The sequence below is a fragment of the Trachemys scripta genome, chromosome 7 (genome assembly GCF_013100865.1).
Source record: "Trachemys scripta elegans isolate TJP31775 chromosome 7, CAS_Tse_1.0, whole genome shotgun sequence".
Classification (NCBI taxonomy): Eukaryota; Metazoa; Chordata; order Testudines; family Emydidae; genus Trachemys; species Trachemys scripta.
Window position 1 is genome coordinate 28,828,262 of NC_048304.1, and position 17,130 is coordinate 28,845,391.

Here is a 17,130-nt window from a genome sequence, read left to right on the forward strand (position 1 = left end):
CGGAGAAACTAAATGGATTCTTTACTTCAGTCTTCAAGGCTGAGGATGTTAGGGAGATTCCCAAACCTGAGCTGGCTTTTGTAGGTGACAAATCTGAGGAATTGTCACAGATTGAAGTGTCACTAGAGGAGATTTTGGAATTAATTGATAAACTCAACAGTAACAAGTCACTGGGACCAGATGGCATTCACCCAAGAGTTCTGAAAGAACTCAAATGTGAAGTTGCGGAACTATTAACTATGGTTTGTAACCTGTCCTTTAAATCGGCTTCTGTACCCAATGACTGGAAGATAGCTAATGTAACGCCAATATTTAAAAAGGGCTCTAGAGGTGATCCCGGCAATTACAGACCAGTAAGTCTAATGTCCATACTGGGCAAATTAGTTGAAACAAATAGTAAAGAATAAAATTGTCAGACACATAGAAGAACATAAAATTGTTGGGCAAAAGTCAACATGGTTTCTGTAAAGGGAAATCGTGTCTTACTAATCTATTAGAGTTCTTTGAAGGGGTCAACAAACATGTGGACAAGGGGGATCCAGTGGACATAGTATACTTAGATTTCCAGAAAGCCTTTGACAAGGTCCCTCACCAAAGGCTCTTACATACATTAAGTTGTCATGGGATAAAAGAGGGAAGGTCCTTTCATGGATTGAGAACTGGTTAAGACAGGGAACAAAGGGTAGGAATAAATGGTAAATTCTCAAAATGGAGAGGGGTAACTAGTGGTGTTCCCCAAGGGTCAGTTCTAGGACCAATCCTATTCAACTTATTCATAAATGATCTGGAGAAAGGGGTGAAAAGTGAGGTGGCAAAGTTGGCAGATGATACTAAACTGCTCAAGATAGTTAAGACCAAAGAAGACTGTGAAGAACTTCAAAAAGATCTCACAAAACTAAGTGATTGGGCAACAAAATGGCAAACGAAATTTAATGTGGATATATGTAAAGTAATGAACATCAGAAAAAAATAACCCCAACTATACATACAATATGATGGGGGGCTAATTTAGCTAGAACGAATCTGGAAAAAGATCTTGGAGTCATCGTGAATAGTTCTCTGAAGACGTCCATGCAGTGTGCAGCGGCGGTCAAAAAAGCAAACAGGATGTTAGGAATCATTAAAAAGGGGATAGAAAATAAGACTGAGAATATATTATTGCCCTTATATAAATCGATGGTACACCCACATCTCGAATACTGCGTACAGATGTGGTCTCCTCATCTAAAAAAAGATATACTGGCACTAGAAAAGGTTCAGAAAAGGGCAACTAAAATGATTAGGGGTTTGGAACGGGTCCCATATGAGGAGAGATTAAAGAGGCTAGGACTTTTCAGCTTGGAAAAGAGGAGACTAAGGGGGGATATGATGGAGGTATATAAAATCATGAGTGATGTGGAGAAAGTGGATAAGGAAAAGTTATTTACTTATTCTCATAATACAAGAACTAGGGGTCACCAAATGAAATTAATAGGCAGCAGGTTTAAAACAAATACAAGGAAGTTCTTCTTCACGCAGCGCACAGTCAACTTGTGAAACTCCTTACCTGAGGAGGTTGTGAAGGCTAGGACTATAACTGCGTTTAAAAGAAAACTGGATAAATTAATGGAGGTTAAGTCCATTAATGGCTATTAGCCAGGATGGGTAAGGAATGGTGTCCCTAGCCTCTGTTTGTCGAGGGTGGAGATGGATGGCAGGAGAGAGATTACTTGATCATTACCTGTTAGGTTCACTCCCTCTTGGGAACCTGGCATTGGCCACTGTCGGTAGACAGGATACTGGGCTAGACGGACATTTGGTCTGAGCTGGTACGGCCGTTCTTATGTTCTAGATGTTTTCTTTAGTTTTATCAGTAATCAGACACTGGTAATAATTAATATTAATAGTGACAAATAAGTTAGAAATCAAAGTAATCTTGATGCTCGTGCTAGAATCTCCTTGCCAGTCCGGAAGACGGTCCCCAGGCATAGACATATCAGCTTTTACTATGATGTTTTATGTCCTGTTGGCCAAAAAGTCAAGATGAAGTAATGGTGGCTTGATGATGGATTAGACATGTCTTTGGTGTGAAGAAATTCTACCTTAGCTGTTTGTTAGCTAGACCATTCTTCAAATAGAATCCAGGATCTTGCCTTTGAACAATTCTCTAATAGCTTATGGCTGTCAATCCATTTCTTTCAAGGGATTATATACCAATAAGAAATGCTAGAAAGGGTGAATCTCTTCTTCTTAGCTTTAAGTCCAGTTAATACTTCTATAAATCACTAGTGTCAAAACCTGTAATGACTTTGGCATCCTTGACTATATATTTCCATTGTTCTTTGTACGATGTGTGTGGTAACCAGAATGTCAGTATTCTAAAATACTCCTTAATGCCATTTATGGTACATGCAGTAATATCAGTTCCCTTATTTACCCCAGAAGACTGGGAGTTTTCAAAGAAGTCAATTTTATTCCTACCAAGCCTTATGCTGATGTCTAGTACTCAGGCCCAAATTTTGCTTTCACTCACACTGCTTTAAAGCCGTTAAAGCCAATGTACAGCATCAATGTAAAAGAAATTCTGTGGGGGGAGGGGGGTAATATAGTGATAAACTAAAGAAAACATCTAGGATACAACCATTAGTCTGTGGCATTGGTAATGTAGGGGTGGAGAACTGTAGTGTCATTGGTAATAAAGATGTTGGGGAGGAGGTGTAATCTACTCTTATACTGCTGTTGCTACAGAATAACTTTTTGGTCATTCCTTAACACTCTGTTAATGGAAGATACCCCATCTCCTAGAACTGGAAGGGACCTTGAAAGGTCATCGAGTCCAGCCCCCTGCCTTCACTAGCAGGACCAAGTACTTATTTTGCCCCAGATCCCCAAGTGGCCCCCTCAAGGATTGAACTCACAACCCTGGGTTAGCAGGCCAATGCTCAAACCACTGAGCTATCCCTCTCTAATTGCATGAGGCTACGGTGCATAAAGAGCCTGCCCTATAAAGATTTTGTTGTTGTTGTTATTTGTTTAATGTGCACTGTATTTAACTATGTTCCTTGCTCCTCCAGCCTCACTGAAATAATCGTCCATTTTCCTGCAGTCAGCAATTAAAAATGAGGAAGCTTATCGGCAATCCACTTTTCCCTAGTGAAAAGGAAGCCAATACACTAAAAACATTTCCTGTATTCTGTGGCTGAATTTTAACCTGTTCCGAGACAAAGTCATTCAAATAGCTTTCTTTCCAAAAGGAAAATGCAAAAACAGGGTTAATCCTATAGGGAAAAATAAATGGTAATGTTCTTAATACGTACCAAGGAATATCAGGAGCATGCCCACGCCAATTTGAAGTATGAGGGATATGCTGATGAGAACAATAAGTGGGACGTAGAATGAGAAAGAAGGTCCTTGATCCATTACTGCTTTCAACTGGGATGCATTGGCCATCAGAAGAGCAACGTCCAGCATGCTCTCTGCAGCACTCTTCTTATTGGCGTAGTGGTTCATATTAATGCGTCGTGTTCTAGGCTGAAAGTGAAAATATTTCAATTATGGATACATCAAGTTTAATGGGTTAGCGAGCTAAGAAACAGACTTTGGTCCAGGGACTGATTTCCCTAATCTGCTCATCTCTGTACTGCTTTCATCTGTTTCTGTGTGCTCACACCTACAAAGATCCTCTAACCCAGGAGCAATAGCTTGTGCCTGGACTTAAGGCAGATATGTACAAATGTATTAACTGTTAGAAGCATGTGCATCACAATTTCCATGTCACAAGAGACAGAAAGTTTGGGTAATCTGGATAATCTAAAGGCTGAGAAGTGTATAAATGGGATTGCTTTTAAACATTTTTAAAACCAGGGCTATACTTTAAACCAGCAATTCTCAACAAGGGGTACGTGTACCCCTGCGGGTACACTCAAGTCTTCCAGGGGGTACATCAACATATCTAGATATTTACCTAGTTTTACAATAGGCTACATAAAAAACACTAGCAAAGTCAGTACAAACTAAAATTTCATACAATGACTTGTTTATACTGTTCTATATGCTATACACTGAAATGTAAGTACAATATCTGTACTCCAATTGATTTATTTTATAATTGTATGGTAAAAATGAGACCCTAAGCAATTTTTCAGTAAGAGTGTGCTGTGACACTTTTTTCTATTTTTAGGTCTGATTTTTGTAAGCAAGTAGTTTTTAAGTGAGGTAAAACCTGGGGGTACGCAAAACAAATCAGACTCCTGAAAGGGGTACAGTAGTCTGGAAAGGTTGAGAGCCACTGCTTTAAACACCCACTACACTGGATGAAACTCCTCCCTGTATGGGATGTGGGACAAGGCCTATGCACCACCTGAGTCATTCAATAATCCTATTTGAGTATTTGTTGGATTAAACAGCTGCATAAATCTTTTTCCCCCCCAGATACACTGGTGGATATTCCCATGCTGCCCCCACCCAACCATACGTATGTGGATATTCCATTTCTGATCTCATGTGATAGGAGATGGTTAAGACAGGGGATTTCCAACACCAAATGCCAAAAAAGCAGTAGACATAGCAGGTCTGTTCTCTCTTGCTCTTTTTCTTTCCTCTTCCTTTAGGAGATCAGTAAAACTCTGTCATTGGCACCAGATTTCTAAAGGAATTAGGCACTTGGTGAGATTTTCAAAACTGCCTAAAAGCAGCTTATGTTGTAGCTGTGTTGGTCCGAGGATATTAGAGAGACAAGGAGGATGAGTTAATATCTTTTATTTGGACCAGCTTCTGTTGGTGAGAGCAAAAAGCTCTTGAGCTTACACAGAGCTCTTCTTCAGAAGCTCAAGAGTTTGTTTCTCCCACCAACAGAAGTTGGTCCAATAAAAGATATTAACTCACCCACCTTGTCTCTCTCAAAGCAGGTTAGGTGCCTACCTCCCTTTGACCGCTTTAAAAAACCTGGCCCTTGGTACACACTTGAAACCATGAACCAAATTATGCCTTCTGTTACACCCATAGTACAACTATACACCCAGGCACCTCTCCTCACCTCCATGAAGTTGCACAGGCATAAGAGGGAGCAGAATATGTCTGATTTAATAACTCTTCTTCCTTACTGAATGTTTAATTATACAAACAACTTCCTTTTCTCTTGTGTGACTGACTATATATGAGCTTCCCTCTTGTCCGTATATTTGGTTTCTAACTACTTCAATATAATTTCTTTTGAAAGATTATAAGAAGTGTCGTGGCTGGGTTTTATGGTTTTGGGTTTTTTAACTCCTATTTGTTAGGGATATTTTTTACTATATAAACGTTTTCTTTGGAAAGGTTAAGCACTGTGGGAAAAATCTCTATTTAAAGGTTACTTCAAATGCAGAAGACACTCTCTAATTAAACTGGTCAGTGGCTGTGATCAAAACAGCCAAACTTCCAGTTTCAAAGCCAGTTCAGCCACTGTCCATCCCGTGCTTGTCGTCTTTGAAGCTAGAAAAATTTCAATGCATTAAATGTGTATGTTACACCACGTAACTTCCCAGTTCCTTCCAAGAGAACAAACTGCAAAATTTGACCTCATTTCTCTGGACACAATTTAAATAATGTACTGAGAGAAAAATGTCATGAAACAGCAGCAATGGGAATGAAGCCATGTAATCTTAGCCTCACACAGAGGGCTTGATTACTGAGACTTTGCTCATGGTGAAAAGAGGCAGTGTTAATTTTTCAGATCCAAACTTCAGTTAGGAAGAACTAGCTATTTATTTTGCTTTGTTTGGGACCCATGATATTTTAAAAAAAAACACAAAAAACCCCATTTAGCTTGGGTTCTGGGGGGGGGGGGGGGGGGAGGGGAGGACATGGACACAAGCTACATTGCAGTTCCTCGAATGATACCATCTCCCGAACAGCAGTGAGAACCTGTGTGGCTGTGTTCCCATTACCTTCAAGGAAAAGCAGCCCAAAATAAATGTTGGAGCTATTGAGCAAAAAGACTTAGATTAATATCACCTATTAATTGTACAGTAGAGGCCATATTCTGCCTGTGGCTGCAAACATGTAATGTCAATAACATCAAAAAGTTGCACAAGTGTAACAGCAGAATTTAGCCAGTGTTTTTCTATTGAAAATAACTTTAAAAAAATTTTATGGACTATCAGACTGATATCATTTGTGGGGTTTTGCAATAAGTTCATAACTGAGGAAGCATACCGATATCTGTTGAGGTATCTGCTGGCTAATTGTTTGCTTCTTCCTGCCAAAGAAACTGACTTGGTGCAATATTTGACATACCGGTAAATAGCAGATTGGTTTGGCCCAGGCTCCAATTCTAAACGACGCACGCAGATTGCTTCCCTATCCATATTACGATAAAAACTTTAGGGCCCAGTCTCGGAGCTCTCTCTGTTTTCCCTTTGGCTTCAATGGGAGTGGGCACATGGCCTTAAATAATTTACTTTAATACACAACTCTTAATTAACTACATGTAAATGGACTGGGGCTCATTCTGCTTTAATTTCCACCTGTGGATACAATGGGGTGCTCATGTGTCAGAGTGAAACTTGGCCTAGTCCTTATACTAGGAAAAGCACTCCCACGTTTTTAAACATCCTGCCATTCCAAAAGACTTCCTTCGTTGTGCAGACACAGTGGACCAGTGCATGGGCAGTGGATTACACTGGAGTAGCTCGTAAATGGAGTCACACCATATTAGCTGAGTAGACAATCTGGTCCTTTGCATTTAAAAAAACGAAGCGGGGGAGGATGGAGGGATATGAAGGGTTAATATCCTGATTCATTAAATGGTCTATTGTAGTGGCCGCTGCGTTCCAGCCCCATGTAAGGGTTATGGTTAATAGATATCCTTAGTCACTGACCTCCTGTTCTGAGCTACTGCGGAGCACCTCTGTTCAGCACTGTGGTTTGGACTTTTGTGGCTCATAGAGCAAACAAATACAGTAATTTGGGTTTGAGTTGCTTTTCAACAATAACTACTTTAAATAGCAGAGAAAGTAAGACTGTTCTAGCTAGGCACAGAGAGAATACCTACACTTGATATTCTAGTGCCTGCCCACTCCACTGAATTCATGTCCCATTTGTTAAGTTTACTATTGACGTTTTATATGGTGACTCACAGTCTCGGAAACTCAGATGCAGCTGTTCTAACAAATTCACCACTGAAAAATGGCAGTCCTCTACTGTATGCAAGTATTTCCAAACACCCTTTAGCTGAGGAAATGGTGACGTTTATCGCTTTTTATTTGGGGAGAGGGGGAACGTAACCAGAAAAGTTCCAGGAACTTCCACACCCTCATTAGGCAGTGGTACTTCCCATCTGGCAAGAGAAGAGGAAAGGAACAGTGCATGGATTAATATGTCAGAATTGAAGATCTGACACGCTGGAAGATCAGTTTAAGGCAACTGCTGAAAATACAGATTTAGCCAGTACTACTGCAGAGGCTTTGCAGTCTATGGCAGTGAGAATCAGAAAAAAAGGCATATTATATAGCAATCTCTGTGTTTAAAATCTACGTTGGGGGAAAGCAGGAAATGATTTCATACTGTGGTTATGAGAACAACATGCAAATAGCTGGCAGGTACCAGAAATTAAGTCTTTGTGCTGCAGCTTCTTGGCTTGAGAAGATTTAAGCCTGAAGCAAAGTGAGATACAGAAGCAAGGTCTATGCTAAAGCTTGAACTGGGCTTACAATAACTGTCCAAAATGCTTGTTGCTACTATGTGACTGTAAAATGCCACCCAGTGCTTGCTACCACGGCACTGTAACAGTGCCATGTATTTAACCAGTGCTTTCCATTTTATAAGCACTGTTCAAAAACCGCAGGGTATCTACCTTTTCCCCTCCACAAGGGCAACATTTGCCCCCTGCAGAAGAGCTGGGATTGCTCTCTTCTGCAGTGGCTCCTGGCACCCTGTGGCTCTGTCCAGTTCTAATGGAGCTTTATGCTATGTCTACACTGCAAAGTGAAGGTGTGACTATAGCATGGATAGGCATGCCTATGCTAACTTTAATCTAGCTAGCCGGGATGACAATAGTCATGTAGATGTGGTGGCACAGATTTCACTACAAGCTCGCAACCAGTGTATGTACGTAGGCTTCCTGCAGGGCTTGCACTCTGGATGCTAGCCTGTGCTGCCACATCTCTACTGTTACCAATGCTAGCTAGATTAAAGCTAGCATGTCTATGCCTATCCGTGCTACAATTACCCCTTCACTTGCAGTCTGGACATACTGCTAATACTGGTGGCACTCCCTCAGCCAGTGCCTGACCCTTTTTAAGGAGCGTTTCCCACACAGAGGGAAGACTATAAATACATTGCTACAGATTCCAACTATAGTAACCTTTTCCAGTGAGTGCAAGATAAAGATTGTGTTTCCACTACAGAGAGACCTTCCCCCCAGTCAGTGGAAGGCTGGATCTTCAGAGGGCCCTCTGGTATTTGTGGCAGGAGTGATGGGGCAACTCTATTTTCCCCCCTCCCTACAAATGTATACAGGAAGGATAAGATCCAGCTACAGAAGGTTCTTTCCATACACATGTCTAGGGTCTGTCTCCCTTACTGTTTTTTCCAACATGCTTATTTTACCCAAACTGTGTAAAGATCCATAAGGAGCAGTGAGAGGACACCTGCTGCCAGACAGCTTACAGAGTAATGGGGAGACAATTCTATGAAGAAATCTATTCCCCATCCTTTTTTCCTGGAGCTCTCTGGGTAAATGTGGCTGGGATAAAGCTGTTTACCTGCCTCACCATCAGTGCCGTACCTTAATAGCCTTGCACACCCCCGAGAATTGCATCCCTGCAATATGCAGCTAACCTTACTTGGAGTAGGTCTAGATGACGTGCAATAAAAAATGTCAGCAGCTCTCAGCACTACACTAATGCTAGCACTGTTGCTACCAATCGTGGGGCTACACCAGTGGATGTGTAACTTTGGGCGATCTGCCTAATGTAGATGTGGTCTTGGTTTATATGAGCACTACCGTGGTGAGCCAGTGCTGGATGTGATGATGGCGAGTCTTGACCCAAGCAACTAAAATATCAATAGTGCCGGCATGTTTCTGCACCATTGCAAACACTTTGCATCTTTGGTCACAGAGCGGTGTGATGCAATCCCGTGCCATGCTCCTACCACCAGAATTATCTAGTACAAACACAAGTTACTGACTATATTGGGGGGGGAGGGCCGCGGGGGAGGGGGCTCAGAAGTGTCTGAGAATGGTTTCAAAGAATCGCTCATGTGAACAAGATCTTAGTGTATTCACTTCCATGTTAACCTGCATGCATGCATGCAGGTTTGCCACAGCAGAGCTGGTATCTGAGCTCTGGGTAGGGTGACCAGATAGCAAGTGGGACAGGGGGTGGGGGGTAATAGGTACTCATATAAAACAAAGCCCCGAATACCGGGACTGTCCCTATAAAATTGGGACATCTGGTCACCCTAGTTCTGGGCATAAACCATATTTGTCTATGCAGTGTGTTCTTTAGCTTTCTCTGAAAAGGGGAGCTGTGAAAAGCTTTCCCCATCTCCAGTCTCTGTGGCTCTTCTGAGAGCAGTGAGAACAGTTTGCTGAACAGCTTAGTTTTTCATTGACCGAACTTTCCCACCCGCCCAGCATCTTACAGCCCCTTTTCAAGGTTTGTGGGACTGCTGTCTTCACCAGCAGTGTTTAATCCCATCTGTGGGGAGCCAACTAATTAAGACACAACATCAGAATAGTTGCATTGTTTTCCTTCTCTTAAACCTTTACCGAAAGATTAAAAGGGTAACCCGGGTAACCCAATGCTTATTTCCCCACACTATGGTTATATTTAGTAATATTTTACTGGGAACTGTATGGGTAAAAGAGAATCTTTTGTAACTACTTGTTTTTACTGACCATTCTGACCCTGTGACTTCCAGTTCATGGGGATTTCCTTTATAAAGAAAAGCCTTATTCTTTATACCCGATGACTCAACAACAAAAATTCTCGGGCTTTCAGTTGCAACTCAGTGACGGTACCCACTTCAGGTAAAGTTTGAAAACAAATATCAAGGCAGTTTGCTAAACATACAGGTCTTGTGTGCATTATAGTAAGGCTCAAGCGTTTATGCTCTTTATTGACTCAGTGGTGAAAGTTACCTCATTGAAAAGCCTGAAGACCAAAGTCCCCTGTTCATTCACTAAACGATGCTCTCTACTTAAGCTTCCACACACTACCACACTAACATGCCTAAAGTCTGACAAAGAGGAATGGCTTATGGGGGGGAGAGAGGAATTTAGTCTCGTTATTCAAACTTTGGCCTCTGCTGAGAGTCCCCAAAAGAGTACTAATTACACTATCAGGAGAGGTAAAAGTGTCAGTACCAATTCGTGTTCTGGTTTTTGATGTGGATACCTCTCCATGCTGGAAATTAGACTGCAAACACCAGCACCACTGAGCACTCCTTTCTTTCATTAGCTCCATAACTATGTTAAAGTTCACTTCTGTGACTTTCTTGTGCCCTTGCATGTATGAAAGAAAATGCACTTGACTTCACGCGCTGGAGATTTTAATGCATGCCCTTTTGCTTCTGGCTTACATGCAGCTATTGTTCTAGTTAGCCTCTTACATTTCTCCCATCATACATATGCTTTCTAAGAGGATAGAATTAAATAGTGTTTGTTTTAGAACATGCCCATAACCAACAGAGGCCTGAAACTTAAAAGTTATGAGCCAGATTTTGCAAATGCGTGTGCATATTGAGGGCTATAGGGCTGTTAACATGAATGAACTTACTCACATACATGAATTGGGGTTTGCAAGATCAATCTCTACAACTCTTAATCCATCCTTAACTGACTCTACTGGAAAACCAACAGTTTAGAGTTCTTAAACTAAACTTTCCATTTCCAGCTTCTCTGTGGGTACTGCAATCTTTGATTTGTGTGCACACGATACAAATTTGGGACGCTTTGACCCTGATTCAGAATCGTTGAGCATTCACAGCTCCTGTGGGTTTCAACTGGGGCTGTGAGTGCTCAGTGCTTCTGAATATCAGGCCCCATGTCTCAAGTTGGGCTTCCAGAAACTAAAGTATCCAAAAGCACTGGCCAATTCAGAAAACTTCACCCATTGCATGTGTATTATAGACAATACTTTGTCTGCAAAGCACCAAATCCCAATAGAGGAAAAGTGAGTAAGGAGGACAACTTCTGGATTTTTTTTTTTAACATAAACCATTAGTTTCCCAGTGTCTAAGTGGAAATGTTATTCTTGTAACTACACTATTAAGCTGATTACATAATTGTTTGTCAATCGCAGCTTCCCCAGTTCTCTATCATTCACAAATCAGAAATATGATGGATAACTATGCTGTCACTCAGCAACCAGAAATATCTTGTTTTAGGAATTCTCTCTTGAAAAGACTCCAGAGCCCTTGCTGCTTTTCAGTATTATGCCTAGGAAAATCTTTGGAATGGTGGCAGCTATGCAACAGATGGTTAGGACCTTCTTGTTTTTCTATCTCCGTAAAGATAAAACCTCCCAAGGACCCTGCCCACGACACCACACTCAACCACTAGTTAAGTACTGACGCAGACAGAAAAATACCACATACAGAACTGAGGGTATGTCTACACTGGCAAGTTTCTGCACCACAAGTTATACCACTTTTATTAAAACGCTGTTGCGTGTCCACACTGTGCTCCTTTTCACATTGGAGCGCATCCACATTAGCAGTTCTTGCCACGGCAAAGACAGCAGTGCATTGTGGTAGCTATCCCACTGTGCAACTGGCCACAGGGTGCTTTGGGAAGGATGTGCAATGCCTCATGGGGCAGGCACAGCATCACATGATGCAGGTTTCTCAATCCCATTGTTCCATGGGCATCCTACTACATTGCCAGCTGCTTTTCAACTGAAGGGGGGTGGGGGAGAATTTGACAGGGAGTGAGTGTGTGTATGGAGAGGAGGAGAGAGTGTGTTTTGGGGGACAGAGAGTGTGTGTCAGCATGCTGTCTTGTAAGTTCAGACAGTGGCAGGAAGCAACCAGTCCTGAGGCAGGGGGAGGGGGAAACTCCCAACATCAGCCCCGCTTTGAAAGGGGATGGGTGCATGTCTCAGGACAATGAGCAGAGCGATCGCTTGAGGCATTATGGGACAATAAGCTGCTTTACCGTGAAGAAACTTGCCAGTGTAGACAAGCCCTCATCAACACCCCTTCCTGCCTCCATTTTCCTTAGAGGTCTGGCATTCAAGTGCTAATCCAGCTCAACAATACTAGCTTGTGAGAGCTGGTGAGATCACATCTTGAGATGGCATGGCTGCAGTCCATTATCACTACAGAACAGGGGACCTCTATAAACTGAGATGTTTTTCACAGGTCTAAAATCAAGAGTAGTATTATAGCAACATTATTTAAAAAGAAAAGGAGAAAGTAGGATTAATAATATATTCAGATAAAAAAGACAATACAGAATTCCTTAGAAAGCAATCAAGATGACAATGCAAATCAAATAGTAAAGTGTTTTAAAAGGAAAACAAATCCAACTTATTTAATCAAGACAAAACCATTCATGCTAGATTTCGTTTTCCCTGCATCATGTTTTCTTTTCACTTCTGCATTAAGGCTTTGATTCAGGAAAGTGTGTACACATGAACTTAAGTGCATCCCTATTCAAGACTGCACTAAGGGCAGTATGTAAGAACATGCTTAAATAGGACCAGATTCAGGAAAGCATCCCAATCTGCCATCATTCCCAGATTAGACAAGATTGCAGTCCCTGCATGTTAATGTATTGCGTTAATGCTTGCGTAGAACTTGTTCCAAAGAATGTGTATAACTATATACTACAAAACTATAATGTGTATAACTATGTCTCTTACAAAACATAAGAACGGACGTATTGGGTCAGATCAAAGGTCCATCTAGCCCAGTATCCGGTCTACCAACAGTGGCCAATTCCAGGTGCCCCAGAGGGAGTGAACCTAACAGGTAATGATCAAGTGATCTCTCTCCTGCCATCCATCTCCACCCTCTGACAAATAGAGGCTAGGGACATCATTCCTTACCCATCCTGGCTAATAGCCATTAATGGACTTAATCTCCATGAATTTATCCAGTTCTCTTTTAAACCCTGTTATAGTCCTAGCCTTCACAACCTCCTCAGGTAAGGAGTTCCACAAGTTGACTGTGCGCTGTGTGAAGAAGAACGTCCTTTTATTTGTTTTAAACCTGCTGCCCATTAATTTCATTTGGTGGCCCCTAGTTCTTGTATTATGGAAATAAGTAAATACCTTTTCCTTATCTACTTTCTCCACATCACTCATGATTTTATATACCTCTATCATATCCCCCCTTAGTCTCCTCTTTTCCAAGCTGAAAAGTCCTAGCCTCTTTAATCTCTCCTCTTATGGGACCCGTTCCAAACCCCTAATCATTTTAGTTGCTCTTCTCTGAACCTCTTCTAGTGCCAGTATATCTTTTTTGAGATGAGGAAACCACATCTGTATGCAGTATTCAAGATGTGGGCGTACAATCGATTTATATAAAGGCAATAATAAATTCTCCATCTTATTCTTTATCCCGTTTAATAATTCCTAACATCCTGTTTGCTTTTTTAACTGCCTCTGCACACTGCATGGACGTCTTCAGAGAACTATCCACGATGACTCCAAGATCTTTTTCCAGATTCGTTCTAGCTAAATTAGCCCCCCATCATATTATATGTATAGTTGGGGTTATTTTTTCCAATGTGCATTACTTTACATTTATCGACATTAAATTTCATTTCCATTTTGTTGCCCAATCACTTAGTTTTGTGAGATCTTTTTGAAGTTCTTCACAGTCTGCTTTGGTCTTAACTATCTTGAGCAGTTTAGTATCCGCTGCCAACTTTGCCACCTCACTTTTTACCCTTTTCTCCAGATCATTTATGAATAAGTTGAATAGGATTGGTCCTAGAACTGACCCTTGAGGAACACCACTAGTTACCCCTCTCCATTTTGAGAATTTACCATTTATTCCTACCCTTTGTTCCCTGTCTTAACCAGTTATCAATCCATGAAAGGATCTTCCCCCTTTTATCCCATGACAACTTAATTTACATAAGAGCCTTTGGTGAGGGACGTTGTCAAAGGCTTTCTGGAAATCTAAGTATACTATGTCCACTGGATCCCCCTTGTCCACATGTTTGTTAACCTCTTCAAAGAACTCTAATAGATTAGTAAGATACGATTTCCCTTTACAGAAACCATGTTGACTTTTGCCCAACAATTTATGTTCTTCTATGTGTCTGACAATTTTATTCTTTACTATTGTTTCAACTAATTTGCCTAGTACTGACGTTAGACTTACCGGTCTGTAATTGCCGGGATCACCTCTAGAGCCCTTTTTAAATATTGGCGTTAGATTAACTATCTTCTAGTCACTGGGTACAAAAGCTGATTTAAAGGACAGGTTACAAACCATAGTTAATAGTTCCGCAACTTCACATCTGAGTTCTTTCAGAACTCTTGGGTGAATGCCATCTGGTCCCAGTGACTTGTTAATGTTAAGTTTATCAATTAATTCCAAAACCTCCTCTACTGACACTCTACTGACATCTGTGACAGTTCCTCAGATTTGTCAGCTACAAAAGCCGGCTCAGGTTTGGGAATCTCCCTAACATCCTCAGCCTTGAAGACTGAAGTAAAGAATCCATTTAGTTTCTCCGCAATGACTTTATCGTCTTTAAGCGCTCCTTTTGTATCTCGATCATCCAGGGGCCCCACTGGTTGTTTAGCAGGTTTCCTGCTTCTGATGTACTTAAAAAACATTTTGTTATTACCCTTTGAGTTTTTGGCTAGCCGTTCTTCAAACTCCTCTTTGGCTTTTCTCATTACATTTTTACACTTAATTTGGCAGTGTTTATGCTCCTTTCTATTTACCTCACTAGGATTTGACTTCCACTTTTTAAAAGATGCCTTTTTATCTCTCACTGCTTCTTTTACATGGTTAAGCCAAGCCACGGTGGCTCTTTTTTAGTTCTTTTACTGTGTTTCTTAATTTGGGGTATGCATTTAAGTTGGGCCTCTATTATGGTGTCTTTAAAAAGCGTCCATGTAGCTTGCAGGGATTTCACTTTAGTCACTGTACCTTTTAATTTCTGTTTAACTAATCCCCTCGTTTTTGCATAGTTCCCCTTTTTGAAATTAAATGCCAAAGATATTGGACCAAATTCAAATCCACTCTAAGCAGGAGCAACTCCACTGAAGCCCATGCCAGGGCTGCGTTTAGCTTTCAGACTTAAATTGAAAGGGAAGGGAGGGACTGATCCTGCTCTATTTTAAATCAGTGGGAGTCTTGTCAATGAATTAACCGAGAGCAAGATTAGGCCGTGAGGCAGTATAATTACCACCCTATGCGGTGAAACAGCAAAGGTTTCTCCTTTAATACAAACTAATATTTTCTCTGCATGACACACACTCTATAGAAGAAAATGAATATTCCGAGCCAATATGATTATTTAATGACACTAAATCGCACATGAGAGTTCTAACTACAAAGCTCTTGAAAGCCAGGAATACCATTCTGGAAGACAAGATGACTAATGTGGCAGGTTTTCACAGAGCCATGCTGTGGCTTGCAGACATTTTGATAGCTTCAAAATAAGTTTTAAAAGTACTACTGCAACTGAGGACTAAATTTGATCAAAATGATAAATGCAGGGTACTAGGGGTCTGACTCATGTAATCATATGGCACATCACATGTTCTCCAGTGGGTTTTGCTTTGTGTGGAGCAATATCAGATTCTGCCCAGATTCAAATCTTCATTGTTCTGGTCCTTTTCTTTGATAGTCCTCAGTGTAACTGTTTCCTTGCCAATAAGCATCACTGACATGATGACTTTGTTCCATGCAGACTTTAATATGGTAAAACTAATGAGTTTTGGGTATGCAGGATTGGGCCCTAAATGAGTAGCTTAAGTCTGGGCACTGAGCAGATAAGGGCAGACTTTCTCCCCAGAGGTTCCAGGTTTTTAAGTATTCCCTTGGCTCATCATCCTGCTTTTGACTCTGTACTTCTTTACGTTCTGTTCCCTACGTTTAGAACAGCTTCATCTTTCACGTATGCCAAGTCGCCTTTCTTTTCTCAAATCCTGTTTGGAATATTTTTATTACCCAAACTGACCGACTATGCAAAAAGTAAACCAACAAAAATGATGAAAAAGCCAACTCTAAAAATCAATTTTAATAATTTAAGGCAATGAGAACTTGTTTTTAAAATTATTTTTAACCCAAGAGCATCTTTAAACTGCTGGCTTTCACCTTCCATCTCTCCACTCCACGCTATTTGGTCTTACAGCATTTGTCAGAATTACATTGTAAGCTGACTGTTTGTTTGTGTTGTGTGTTTGTAAAGCTCTGTTGACAAGTTCTATTTGCTATAAATAATTACTACTAGCCATTAGATGAGACAGAGTTTCCATTTGAAATATGCAATGCTTCAGGACACATTTCATTCTAGTGAAGAAAAGAATAATTATTTCAAGTTCCCACATGTACTGAAATTTGTTCATTTATAGTTTTAGACTGCCAGGACACCTCAATATTCTTTATTAACATTTACTTATGGTTATGGTTTCACTTTACAAAGAGTGAAAATATACTACCTGCTTTGCATATGTTTCTAGCCAGAAAAAAAACATAAATGTACGAATGGCTACAATGTGACATTAATATCCCTTGCTTTGCTGTACCATGTTTGGGTTTATCTTTCCTCTCTTTGGTAGCTTATTCATCTGACAGAATACGCTGTGTGGATTGATACAGTGAGATAGCACACCAGCTATAAGAAAACTTTTGAGACAGCTTCTATATTTTTCTATTTCTTGTCCTCACTAGCTATTGCCAGCAGCACTAGCATGAAAAACTCTCTTCACAATGTCTCAGGCAGCATCATTGACTTGAATTGGAATAATGAAGAATAGGCTCTACTAAAAGTGAGAAAGGAACTACTCAGTGTGAGCAAAGGCATGACAATCTAGTCTAACAGTAGAAGCTAGGAATTTCTGGCTCTTAATATCTCTCTCTCATATAGATCCCTTGGGGTCTTGGGCAAGTCAATAAAGGCCAGATTTTCAATAGCTCTTAGCATCGAAAATGGAGGCTTGATTTTTTCAGAAGAGTTTAGCTCCCAATTAT

General features: G+C 40.8%; 1 protein-coding gene across 1 annotated transcript in view; it reads right to left on the reverse strand.

The window, feature by feature from the left end:
* Window positions 1-17,130, reverse strand: part of NINJ1 (ninjurin 1) — a 34,930-nt gene that overhangs the window by 13,051 nt on the left and 4,749 nt on the right. The window contains exon 2 of the mRNA XM_034776760.1: window positions 3,297-3,510. Coding sequence (XP_034632651.1) covers window positions 3,297-3,510 — 214 coding nt within the window. The remainder of the gene's footprint in view (window positions 1-3,296; window positions 3,511-17,130) is intronic.